This window comes from Austrofundulus limnaeus, unplaced genomic scaffold (assembly GCF_001266775.1).
Source record: "Austrofundulus limnaeus strain Quisiro unplaced genomic scaffold, Austrofundulus_limnaeus-1.0 Scaffold3, whole genome shotgun sequence".
Taxonomy (NCBI): domain Eukaryota; kingdom Metazoa; phylum Chordata; class Actinopteri; order Cyprinodontiformes; family Rivulidae; genus Austrofundulus; species Austrofundulus limnaeus.
In genome coordinates this window covers 4,485,832-4,499,771 of record NW_013952405.1, presented here as the reverse complement: position 1 = coordinate 4,499,771, position 13,940 = coordinate 4,485,832, and the positions used below count along the sequence as shown (strand labels likewise).

Here is a 13,940-nt window from a genome sequence, read left to right as displayed (position 1 = left end):
AAAAAAAAAAAAAAAAAAAAGAACGTACAAAAACAATATGACTCATTTATGCTTTGCGTGCGGGGGTCATAAATAATAAAGGTTTGACCAGTCATTCTTTGCATCAAGAAACAAACATAATAAAATCATTGTTTTAAGTAAACAGCAAAATTATTACCAGTTATTTATGAGACTTCCTGGAGCAATCCCGACGCACTGACAGTGGTTACAAATTAACAGTGTCAATTTCTTTTGTTCTTGTTTCTGGGGAAACGTTTCAATTTTCACTGGTGTTTTCAACAACAGCTCACGTTTGTGTTTTTGTGAAACAACTGCAGAGTTTTGATTATTTATCAGGCTAAACACAAACCACAAAGAAGTCATTTCATTTGAAAGATTTTATTCATTTCATATAATACTGACACATGTACTCAATAGCTGCTAACAGGCGTTTTAAAAACACATATTAAAACCAGTATAGAGCATCAATTTGTTTTTAGCCCCCTTTGATTCCACTGACCATAGTTTTTACACGTTTACATGTTTTAATATACCATAACATATACTTTGTATTAGTGTAACCTCACCCCGGAAAGGATTTTGTTTTCTATCCAAAAAAAAAATAATAGGAGAAAAGAAAGGATAAACTGCATTTAAAATGGCAAGTGGTGAGCCACAGACTACTCAAGGTAAAATATGGTCATGGTGTTGGATTTTTAACGAATAAAGAAATAAAAGAAGAGATTCGGTTCCAGATCCAAAAGGTCATTTGACAGCGAGCAGATTGTATGTGGCACAGTAAGTTTAAATATGTCACTCAGACTACATGAGGCAAGCATTCTGGATCATCTTTTTGTTCTCATCTTTGCATTAAAGAACTTTTACCTAAAAGCAAAAAAAATAAAAATAAAAATAAAAATCTCTGAACATCCAGACATCATTTCTTCCTCATGTCCATGTGGAGCCCAACTCGGCCAAAAAGAGAGATGAAGAGTATTGGGTTTTTTAAAGAAGTCATGTTTTTTTCTGTCACCTAATGATGTTCAGGTCATAGTTCACGTTCATAATTTTTGTCGAGCATTAAAGGATTGTGGGTGGTGTAGTCAGTCCTCTGCTGTAAAAGAGCCAGGAGAGCCAGAAGTGTTCGGCGTTGATGGCGAGCAGCGTTAAGAGTTCGATCTCTTCAGCCACCGAGTCCTGGTTATGCTCAGAAAAATTCAACAGTTTCTTATAGAAATCCATCAGAGTGCTTTTCTTCTAAACTTAAAAAGTTCTTTGTGCTGAAAGTACTTTCGCCACCTGTTCCTCCTGTTTCACTTCCGATGGGAAGGACTATCGGGTCACCTGAAACAGCAAGAAGGAAAAACAAATTGTGGATCAAAACTCATGAGGTGGTTTGAATACCTCAGAGATGAACTCACATGGTGAAAGGATAACAACTGCAGAGTGAGAGAACAGCAGAATGTCAATAAATGGACAGAAGTTCTTATTGGAGGAGCACTCGTGCTGCACATTGGGGAGTCACTTCTTTTCACCCAAGAAAGTAAACACGACACAGCTTGAGTCGGGGCAGCCAGACCACAGAAGCTCCCAGTCAGCATCTGGCCTCCGTGTCGTTAACATCTGTTTGTTGAGATAGCTGCACTAATCACTCTCTTTATCAAGTCGGCACGTCTGGCCATTTTCTACGCTCATACACTCACTTTTATCGCTCAACGCAAGAGGCAATGATGTTTTTATCTGTGTGAGGCAATCAGACATTTCTGTTTGTTTTTTTGGAGCGTTAGCAAAATGTCTCAAGGGTGAACAAATGGATTTTAATGAAACTCAGAAAATAATCATTGGATAAATGCCTACGATGCTTTACGTGTTGGTGGCAGCACCATTCAAGATGCTCGCCACAACTAAGCAACTTTAGCAAAAAGAAAATGGTTACTTTGGCCAGTTTTACAGATATTAAGATAAAAGTGACTCTGGTATTAGGTGAGAGTCATTCATATCAAACTTTAAGCCCTACCATTGTAAAGATTTAAATGAAACAACCATGAAGTAATAATTGGATGTGCATCTAAAACGCCTTACATTTGGAGTCAACCTGATTTAAAATGACCAGCATTGGTTATTGACTTATGTTTAGCCAATACAAAACTAGCTATAACTCAGTTTTACTGATATTCAGCTAAATTTGTTGTTATTCTGAGTCATCTCACAATATTGCATACAAAAACAGTGTTTGCAAGTTTTGACCAAAACAACTATAATTCTGTCGTTTTTCAGCTCAATGTTATTTTAGTTTAAAGGGATCCAGGATTAGTTGTAACATTAGACTTTATTTGATAAACACGTATTTTAACAGTAAAATAAAAACTGTAAAAATATTGTAGGTTGTTTAGCTTTTATAATTTTTAAACTAAATTTAAAAAATATATATTACATGGACTGAGCCATTTTAATTACATGCAAAGCATACTGGGTAAATGATGACGTCGATAGGTCATTGGTGCAAGGCTGCGAGTGAGCTATATCCAAAGTTTATTCTTGGACAATATCTCACGATCAGCTCTTTTAAATGAAACCAGAGAGYGTTGACAGAGAGGAGAAGGCAGAAACGATTCAGCCTGTAACTGAAAATATGGATGGAGGACAACAGAGCTGCTTCATGGAAGAAGAACCTCAGCTTATCTAGCTCAGCCCTACACATTCTCCTCTCGTCACCGAGGTCCTCCATCCACATGACAGAGAGAGGAACGCAAAAATGACTCAGCCTGCAACTGAAAATATGGATGAGGACCTCAGTTTAGCTTGTTAGTTTGTCATGCTAGCAATGAGCTAATACATATAAGGCAATACAGTGACAGCGCTAAAGCTAAAACTAACGGGCTAAGCTGAGGTTCTTCTTCCATGGAGCAGCTCTGTTGTCCTCCATCCACATTTTCAGTTACAGGCTGAGTCATTTCTTCCTTCTCCTCTCTGTCAATGCTCTTTGGTTTCATTTAAAAGAGCCAATCGTCAGGTTTTGTCCAAGATTAACCTTCAGGGTGGATATAGCTCACTAGCAGCATCGCACCGATGACCTTTCCATGTCATGAATTACCAAGAATGCTTTGCGCGTAAATAAAATGGCTCAGTCCATGTTAAAATATAGATTTTTTTAAAATTTACTAATCTAAACAGCCTACAATATATTTACAGTATTTATTTTTCAGTTAAAATAAATGTTTATCAAATAAAGTCTAATATTACAACTAATCATGGATCCCTTTAAAACTCTGAAAGGAATGCTGGGGTTTTGTTGAATTTATTTCAAGGTTCTACAACCAAGGATGAGCCGCTGTGTTTGAGAATATGACAGACCAAACACTTTGAGACCTGCAGATTTTCTTCCCCCTTTGCCCTGCATTCCCTCTTCAGCTTCGACACATGCCATCCCTTTTTATCTTGTGTTTTCACRGATTCTCTTTTTTCTTTAACCAGCTAACCAYATGTTGCAGCTCTAACAAAAGTGCGACGGTCAGCCAGTGCTGAGTTCAGAGTACGGATTCCTTCAAGTTGACAGCTGAACCTTTGTAATGTATCTGCTCTATATGGTTCCAGGCCACACTGCCTGGGTCCATTCTTATTGCCTTCAGGCATCCACCACTGTGCCTGATCAAAGAGTCTGCTGGAGTTTGTTGTCATGCCAGTTCACTATGCTTTACACTTGCATTTTTATGCCTGCTGCACTTWAAGGTGCAAAGACAAAATCCGTAGTTGGTGCTCATTCATTGCCTTTAAAGGTTTGTCTGTAACTGTGTCTGTACTTTACTAAGTAAAGGAAACAAGTGGTGCTTGAGAGTCTTCTTTATAGGCCTTTTTTGGACCCCATTTATCATTCTTATGAGATTGTGACACTTTTTGCCTGACAAAAGTTGTTCATATGGCAATCAGTCTTGTTCCATGTACTTTTCATTAAAGCTGCACTACAGTTGTTTCATTTGAATTTATTAAACATATGGAAGTTCCAAACCTCTATAAAATTAAATCTGTGTCATGATAATTGAAAACAATCTAGAAAATGGAAAAACAAAGGATATGGACTGTAGAGGGAAAACAAACCGTAGAGTAAGAAATGATGAAGACTATCAGTGTAGTATGAGTGCTACATTTAACACATTTTCCCAATGTAATTTCTTCCGTGACAATATGTTTTTTATTAATGAATTTCCCTGTTGTCATTTCTTTTATTTTTGACAAAAAGTGCAGAATTATCAAATCCAACACAAAACTTCAGCTCTTTGGTATATTAGACACACTTAAGTAGATCTATTTGGATACAAAACACCATTTCCCCTTGGTTTTAGCTGTTTTAGAATTGTTTTAAGTAGTTCAGTTTATGTCATTCTTTTAAAAATGTAGCCACAATGTGTGTTTTTTCTTTATTTTACTTTTTGGGATACAAATTTTACTTTAAATTCCAGTCACAGAAAATGGTTCCGATGTGCAGAAGGCTTTGATTTGCTCTGTGTATTACTGAAATATGCTTCCAGAACACAGTATGTTCTTTCTAAGAGGGTTAATGGTTCTTTCAGGCTGCAGCACCTGCTCGCCTACAGTACATAGGGACTGAAACATTTCCTGTATCGCTGACATGACAACTTTTCATTTGTCAAATGTTAATGTGACTCTTTGTGCATCTGCAYACAATTGCTTTGCAGCCTGTGACAGCTCGGTGACTTGGCATCGCGACCACGTCTGTCTGTTCATCCATATGATATTATTTGGCATTGATCGAGCTGTCTGCTCTCTCCTCCTCCTCCCCTCCTTCTGCCCTCCCACTCTCCTCCTTTCCTCTGCTTCCAGCCAGAATCACAAAGAGGGATGGGAGGTACATATCCTTTTTTTTTATTTGTTTGCTGTTGTCAATTGCCTAGTTTTGATAACCCATTTATCAAGCTTTTTTTTTCTCCCCTCAATTATTTTACCTACTTTACTCCACCTGTTTCTCTTGTTTGTCTCTTCCTGCATTTTTCTTCCTTACTGTTGCCCCTCTTTCATCCTCTTTCTCCTGCTCCATCGTCAATTTCAATTTACGAGCAGGTCTTAATGGGACTATAAGAGAATGTTCGATGCTATTGATCTGGATGCCTGCGCATCTTGACCTCAGCATACAACACCGGAGCACAGAGGGGCAAGAAAAAAAAATCACTCTTTTCATCATCAGGCAAACACATAAGCCAACACTTTCAAATAATGTAGACCCAAACACATAAGAGCAGGAGAACRCAGATCATTGATCAAAGACCTGAATGCAAGAGACAGCCAATATTTGTGGTCTTTTAAGCAGTGGCAGAGTCAATGATAAGGCGATGTCTGACTGYTTGCTTTGATCTTGTTCAGGAAACCAGAAATGCACACTTCAAGGCTGATAAAACTAAACGCTCGAGATCAAATATATAAATTTGTTTCCGAACMACCCTCACAAAATCAAGAAATAACTTCTTTTTTAAAATGTATATCACATCAGTCAAAAACGTTGTGCCTTTCTGTGAAATTAGAACTATTTATTACTTCAGAACCACTCACTCAATCTGCCTGCAGCTGAAGGCGAYGCAGTAATGTGTTTGCCTGTTTTTGTGTGCATTTGTGTGCGTTTCTAATTAGCAAAAAAATGTCACTGAATAGAATTTATTGCAACTCTCAGAAAAACAACTGAATGTACATCAACAGCTTTCAACAACTCATTTAGATTTGACATCAGCTCAGTTCAAGAATTTTTGTTTATCTTTGTGACATCTCTCAGAAAATGCACCTGCAATAAGCTTTTGAGCAAACTTAAATTTGAGCTTATGCATCAAAACATTTCAAAAGATAACAGAAAGAGAAAAATGCAAGTTTTTGAGAGATATAACTCACTTTGTTAGGTGAGAGTTGAGTGGAGGAAAAATAACGAGGGCATCCTTTATCACTCCGGAGTAMAGAGATTGTTACTGAGTCTCTTGGGATCGTCCGAGTTTTTTAAAGTCAGAACAAAAAAGAAAGCACATATTGCATATCTCAAGCCTCTTCTCAGCCCTCTCCTTCCRCTAAAGAGATGCTCTCATGATGTGCCCCTCTGACCACGCCTTCGATCAATTATTTAGGCAGAAAACAAAGGTCTGCACCCGGCCATGAATAATGGAAGGTGAGAAGGATGGAGGGAYGAAACAGAAAGGGTACAGTGACAGGAGGCGAGTTTTGCACCAATTTCCCTTCCCACGACAGACTGCTTAAGGAAGCTGCTCAGGTCAGGCCAGTGAAAAGCAGCCGACAGGTGCAATTGGGAAGCCGAAAGTAGCGAAGGCCCACACATATTCACGGCCTCACAAAGGCACAGAGCAACAAACAGAACTCAGTGCAAGAAAACCCGGCACAAAAAAAAAAAAAAAAGACTGGTTCACATAGCATTCAAACTTTATCATCAAAGAATGTGAACCTAACAACTATCCGGGGACATCCAACTGTAGCTGTGAATTGAATGTGGCATTTTTTTTTTACATGGAGTCAGATGGCATGCCACTGAGAGACAAGGAAACAGGGCAAGTGAGAGTGAAGGGAATTGTGATATCACGTTCAGTACGTGTGCATGTATTTGCCTTGTTCCTGTTGGCTTTATTTTGGTGCAGAGAATATTTGCTCCAAAATGGAGAAAGTAAAGTGAAGAAATCTGGATGATGAAAAGAGTGAAAAAAGTAGAAGACCAAGGATGAGATATAAAACACAGTCAGAGAGGATGAATACCCTTAATGGGTTAATAAAAAAAATCACACAGAWTTTGGAAAAGAACAATGTGCACACCAACCTTTGTGGTCTTGACTTTGTTGCCTGTGCTGCAGCTCCATCCCGTGAGGTCCGGTAAAACCTTACACTCCTCGCCTTCCATACACGGCTGCATCTGACACCACCACTTTTGGGCTACAATGGAGGCTACGAGAAAACAAAGTGGTGGATTTGTTTTCAATCATGCCGTTACTTCATTGCATATTAGTGGATTTTGACATCAAACTTTCCTGAGACACACCTCTATTCAATTTTCTCTCAGAGTTTCAAGGAAATATTTTTTTATATGTTTATACATTTCAAACCCAGCAATGCTCTGTTAATATGGCATGTTGATAAAAAGCAGTTGGAAGCACTAATCTTTTACTGAATGAAATACCACGAGGATTTGGTCACAGTGTGATTATGTAGTTAAGAGAGCGAGCAAAACCTAATGTGATTTGATGTGGAAAACTTGGCATTTCTGTTAGTTTCACGTTATTTTAAGGAATGTTACAGATCTGATGAATTGACTGCCACAATTTCTCATCTGCATGGTTTATTAGAGCCTTTAAGTGAATGTTTAAATTATGACTCAAATATGTCTGGGAAGATTAATTGGCAAAGTATTTCCTAATCCAATTTTTTTCAACAGTAACAGAGTTCCGTTTTTGTTCTGAAAATAACTGAAACCACGTTTAAATACAAGTATATGTAAATGTTAAAATGATTWAAAAAAATAAAAATGTGATCAAAGTAAAAACACAATAATTTCTACTTTTTGGTATAAGTGCAACAAAATTAAAACCTGATGACCAACTTTTRTAGCATCACATTCTGTGTTCACTGAATACTTTGACTATTTAACTGTTTTATACCAATATTTCACTTCATGAYAGGGCTTTTAAACTGATGGCCCAGGGGCCACATCTGTCCGAGCTCAGTCTGACCCACCAATGAGCTCAATTCAGATGAACTTGTATTTTAAATTTATATGTCAATGTCATTGTCAATAATAACTGATGGATGTTCAGCCAGTGACCCTTTGGCTTTGCAAAAACTGACCCCCCTGAGTTATTTAGTTGAGAATGAGGCCATTTTTTTCTTTAAAATTCATTAAAACCATGAATTTTTTTCATTGTTTTTATTTTATTTATTATTATTATTATTATTATTATTTTGTTTCATTTGAAGATATTTTAAACATAATCAATCAGATTTAAGGCTCAGTATAGTTTTGAGGTGTACTACAGTTAGAGGTTTTTCTAACCAACTATTATAAATTTTAAAGGATTTTTATGAAAGTGCACTCAAAAATCAGATCATTGGATTTACTTAACTAAGTTATGTCAACAATTTGCACTTAACTGAGTTGAGTAAGTGTAACGTAACTTTCACAATTTATTTCGATGTAAATGTGGCTTTACTCAATTCAGTTTAATGGAAATTGTTGACATAAACTAGTTAAGTAAATCCAACCATCAGTTTTTATATAGTGTAGGAAGTGTTTGCAGACTATCAAGTTATAATCTTGTGATTAATCTCAGAACTTCTGTTGTAAATACCAAATTAGTTAAGGTTAACTTATTTTTACTTGGCTTCCATCTGGTCTTGTTTTGAAGTTTAAAAGTGAATTCCAACAGCCAGAGTGTTTTCTGACTGTACCTGCAAGATTTTCTGTCTTCAAATAACAAGTATTACTGTGAATACTTATTTTTATGCATGAACCCTGATATATTAGAATATATATACCTCAACTATATTTTCTTCAAAAAATGAGTAATGAGTAATGAGTAGATTAAAAAGCACAAACTGTTTTGGTAAAAAAAATGTTTCAAAATTTGTTTATCTTAAAAATGTATAATTTGTATGGTTTTTACATTTCAGTTTCTGAAAATTTTCTAAGCTCAACACAAAAATATATTTGAGTGTGCTTTAAATAAAATGTGTCTGGTGAGGAGAAAAACCAACATTGGACAATGAAGCAGCAGTGACTCCTCTCTAACATGAAAATCAAACACATACATAGCAGACACAAATAGGCTGCTGCTAATGCAGAGTAAATGTCAGGCAGCTCTGTATACAGTACATTAGTTCAGTATTTCTTCCAGAGTCGTAATGCAAGCACAGCTTTAGCACTCTGCTWGTAATAACTGAGCTGGAGCTGGAGCCTATTATCAAACAAAGGGAAATCTAATGAGTGTGAAAACAGGAACAACAGAAAATGGCATTTTTCTACAACCCTATTTAAATCAGGTGTTTGTCAGACAGTGGGAATGTGCAGATTCACACAAACAGACATTGAGTGAAACATACCATCGACGCAGGAGGGCATCGCCCGAGTAGTGCCGGCGACTTGACCCGGGAAACAGGAACATTTGACGGTCTGAGATCGCTCCTCAATCTTGTTCTTGTTGCAGCAGCGGTGGGCAGCAATTACTTCACATGTTCCTGCCTTCACATGCACTGTGGAAGAAACAGTCTTCAGTCAGCAAAGATGTTACTTTGTTTTTGTTTTTTTAACCAAAATTTGATTAAATAGAAATTTAAATGAGTAGAAATATTTAAGGGAAAATTAAGACTTGTTTTTCAAATGCAAGCAAATCCACTTGCCACTAAAATGGAAACAAAAACAAGATGGCAGAATAATTTGAAATCGAAGCACTTCCAGGATCAGGAATAAATAATCTCCAAAACAATATGTCAAAATAAACATGACATTAGATGGAACTTTAACAAAATTACAATGAAGTTCAGATTTCAAGGACAATGTTAGGAAAAAAATGAGCCAAAGAAAATGTACTTCACATTCAGATTTATCAAACTAAACATGTAAATAAACAGACTTTTAGTGTTTATGCAATGTTTTCCAAGACATGGTAAACCCAAAATGCAAAACAACTGAACATCTGTTCTACAGTGCTACTTTTCTACACTGATTTTCATACTGAAAACTATAGACAATTAAAGCCCAAGTGGAAAGCATACTGTAAACAACCTTTCATGACAAATTGTAAAACAAAAGTAATCTTCTAATGAAAGTTATAGTCTTGTTAGTCATACCAATATGTCCAATATCTTGTGATATTATGAGATGTGTCAGATTATACATTGGCCAAGACTATCTGCTACTACCACACTAAATTTAACTCAACATTTATATRCTYGACAAAGTTTTAGACATTTTTGTATTGTCAAGGGTATTTTTTGTAGGCTCTGGCATCATTTTTTAAATTGGTTTATCTCCAAATATTGACAAGATTTACATATACTGTATGTCATACAATATGATCACTTTCTTAGAGTTTCAAATAAATCCTCCAGAGGTTCATAAGATATTTTGCTAACAGACAAACAGCTTTGACAGTAAATCCCAAAGTCTTGTAAATATTGTGTATTGTTGCACCCCATATGTGTGTGTGTGTGTGTGTGTGTGTGTGTGTGTGTGTGTGTGTGTGTGTGTGTGTGTGTGTGTGTGTGTGTGTGTGTGTGTTGCTTCTCATTTCAGTTCTTCAAATACAAACACATGGTGGATGTGAAAAGCATCTTCACTTTATTTGCAGCTCCCCAACTTTTTGTGTATGTTCACGTGCACACACATTTCAAACAGGCAGCCACGTGGCTGATTAGGAGCAAGCTCACCCTGAACACAGTAGACCCTCGAACCAGCCACAAGAGAGCGAACAAAGAACGCTCTCCTTTTGAAAATGTATGATGTCAACATATGGCCCTTTCATATAAGCTTCTCATCAAACACATGAAAATGTCAAGGACAAACAATAGGCCTTGTCAGGAGCTCTGTGTGCARGTATGCAGTGCATTTGTGTGTAATAGCTTACACAGAGAAAATAATACAGACTGGTCATCTGTTCACTTTGCTTGGGTGTGTGTTTGTATCATTGAGAAAACTCAAGTCCACAGTGTGTTCATCTAACCTTTTCAAACTGTGGTTGGAAGTTACTGTTATTTCTATTACAAGGACTGCACTCACAATACAACAAAAGGCCGCACGCTGCATAGCAATGAAAACTAAAGCAGCAAACAATGAATCTGCTCTGTCGGAAAAGTGTTTAAAAGAGTGGAACGCCAAGCCGCAAGTCCCAATATGAATATGTTAAAGAGACTAACAAAGATCTGAAAAAGTTCTTCGTTTGTACTGTTAATGAGGAAAAAGACAAAGAAGCAGTCCTGCAAAACCCAGTCCAATTACAGTCACAGTAGAAAGCACTACTGTGACTTTGTTTCACTCACTGTGTGTTTGTCTCGCATTGTTCTGTCTGAGTGCCTGTTTAGTTCTTCCAGCAGAGGGGCCAAAGATTCACAGCAATATYGAATTAGTCTTTCCTGACTCTATAACAAGCTTTGACAAATAAAACGATATATCAACAGCTGTGGAAGCGGTTTGTTTTGGTTGGAGCTGTGCAATATTACAAAAACATATGGCGGAGATATTGTTTATTTCATTGACATCCATTGCAATAAATCCATATTATTTTCCAYACGCTCCACTCTATTTGATCAGTCAAAATGACACTCACAAAACTCTCTTCATGGAATATTTAGAAAACTKCTTAAACAAATTTAGCATAATTTAACATGTTGGCAAATTTTACATAAAAAACAAATATRCATGATGCATACAGGAGCACCTGAATTTTATGTTAGCGGTTTTTTCCAGCTGTTTTATCTTTCATGAGCAAAATTAACAGCAGCACCAGCAGGTTTTAGAGTTTGAGCTTAACCCCCACCCCCCCGTCTGTCTTATATCTTATCTTCTTCCATACCTACTCATATTTTTTTTAGTTAATATGTTTGACACTCTTTTTTTTTTTTGCAGAACCACAGCTCAGGGAAATCAAGACACATTCAGAGGAAATGCCTTAAATGAACCTCAGACATACGCACACCTAYACACACACTCCGCCCCATTTTTAGTCTCAGCACCTGCAGTAGTAATTGACTGAGCATTAGTGAGAGCAGCAGCATGCTGAGCTCAGCAGGAGGAGGCCMGTAATGAGGAGGAGGGGGTGAGGATTTTACTAGAGGAATGATTTGATTACGCATATTAAGGTTAATAGATGGCAGTTTTTTTGTTGTTTTTTTCCCCACCCTCTATGGGCCATATGGTAAAATAACTATAAGCTAAAGTGCTTGGACACAATATAAATGATTATTTTGGCACAGCTTTACATTAAGAATTTATTTATTTATTTTTTTACGCATTCAAATTTGTGCAAGCAATCACTTTTAAATGAGACACATCCTACTTTTAAGTCATTCTTTTCCACATTCAAATCATTCAGTTGGGTCTATATAAAGTGGATTATTATTTAAATAATGTCAWAMGGTGAAAAGACGAGRCTAAAGTGATCTTGTCAAACTACAACACAAATGTGTTGAGCAGGTCTCTCTTATGAAGCACACAAAATTTGGTTCAKATCGAATCATGTATGTGTCATTTATAGACAACCAGTGCAAAGTAGGCGGRGCTGAATTGATCTAGTCAAACTACTACTCAAACATGCTGAGCAGGTGTCCCTGGTGTTGCAGATAAAATTTGGTGTGGATTGATTTGTGTATKTGTGATTAAGAGCCAACCATGTGCAAAGTGGGCGGGGSTAAAATGATMTTGTCAAACTAACACWTTAAGGTGTTCAGCTGGGGCCTCATGTAGCAACGGTGCGTATGCACAAAMAGCTTGCGWAYGCCATTTTCCACACAAAACTYCAGATGTATCAAAACTGAAATGAATGTGMAAATGTATGCAGCCCCACGCCAACTCCAGGRCTGGCGTACCCASGTTTCTGTGGTTCTGGTTCCATTGGCKACACTTAGAAGTGATTCTGAGAATGTTCATGATGTGAAMATGATTATTGTTTACACCAGACACACATGATTAACAATTATTACATCCACATGGATGCAGTTAGATAAAGGATGCGCAAAGTTGTGCCAAAAATACATTCAACYTGGAAAGACTCACAYGAGACAGAATGAGCTTTAGGAGGTTTATTGACATGACCAGACCAGCAATGTTATGACCTAAATGGCATTAGAGTTTGGCGCTCGGACCCCGGCATAGGACGAGAGCGCTGAGTGAATCTGCAATCTCATACGAGATGCTTTAAGTTAGGGGTAGAGATTTAATCCCCCAAAAAAGAGGCCGAAGCCGATGCGGTTTAGGCCGCATTAAACTAGCAGGACCTGAATGCAATTTAGGGAATGATGAGAACGACGATACATGATAAATTAAAATSTTTAAAATCCCAACAATGTCTGTCATTTTATATGGTTGCCTTTTCCAGTTCTGCAGAACTATCCCACATTCCTGCAAACGGTTCTGTATCCACACTGTTCTCCATAGCCCTATGTTTAGCAGCCTTATTTCCATTTTGCTCTGCAGCTGCAGATTTTAGAGATCCTGTTGTCTTCAATCAAATGCATTTTTAGAAAGAAATCAGAATTTTATCTCAGTTTCCACAAATGTGAGGATCCAGTTTGAAAAAGTTACTTTCCCCTAAAGTCAACCTCAATATGCCAAAATAAAATTAAAAAAAAAAAATTTGGCCAGCAATCTGAAAATAGCCTCTATGAAACTAGATGTCTCTTCATATTTTATAAATTGCACCTTTTTTTGTGTGTTTTTAACCACTTCATCCATTTCTGCTCTCCTCCCTGCCTTGTTCTCTCCTCCTCACCTTCTATCTTCTTTCTTACCTCATCCTGCTGCTATTTCAWAAATGACCCCCTTTTTTCGGTGTCTCTCTCAGCTACTCCAGCGCCCCATTCCCCACCTCTTTCTCTCTCTTGCTCTTGGCTCAGCGCAGAGCCATCACAGCAGGGTAGCAAACCATTATCCTCAATCACGGGGCYTAAATCAGAGAATTTTTACACTTTTCATAATGTGTTCTCCTTCTTACTCCCTGTTCTTTACTGTTGATGCCTCTCCGGCTCTCTCAACTCGAGCTGGTCTTTCTTCTTGGCACGARTACTTGTTATCCCTGCCTCTCCTAACGCAGCGGTTGCTGTTAACCCCATTTACTAAAGATAACATGTAACTGACAGACTAACAGATGGACAGATTGCCCTGAACATAGAGGTTTTGTGTGTGTGTGTGTGTGTGTGTGTGTGTGTGTGTGTGTGTGTGTGTGTGTGTGTGTGTGTGTGTGTGTGTGTGTGTGTGTGTG

General features: G+C 37.5%; 1 protein-coding gene across 1 annotated transcript in view; it reads right to left on the bottom strand.

The window, feature by feature from the left end:
* Positions 1 to 362: 362 nt before the first annotated feature.
* LOC106524427 (protein FAM19A2) overlaps positions 363 to 13,940 on the bottom strand; it is a 105,343-nt gene continuing 91,765 nt past the window's right edge. The window contains exons 3-5 of the mRNA XM_014018232.1: positions 9,070 to 9,219; positions 6,797 to 6,921; positions 363 to 1,323 (exon numbers count right to left, since the gene is read on the bottom strand). Of these exons, the coding sequence (XP_013873686.1) occupies positions 1,312 to 1,323; positions 6,797 to 6,921; positions 9,070 to 9,219 (287 nt within the window). The 3' untranslated portion in view covers positions 363 to 1,311. The remainder of the gene's footprint in view (positions 1,324 to 6,796; positions 6,922 to 9,069; positions 9,220 to 13,940) is intronic.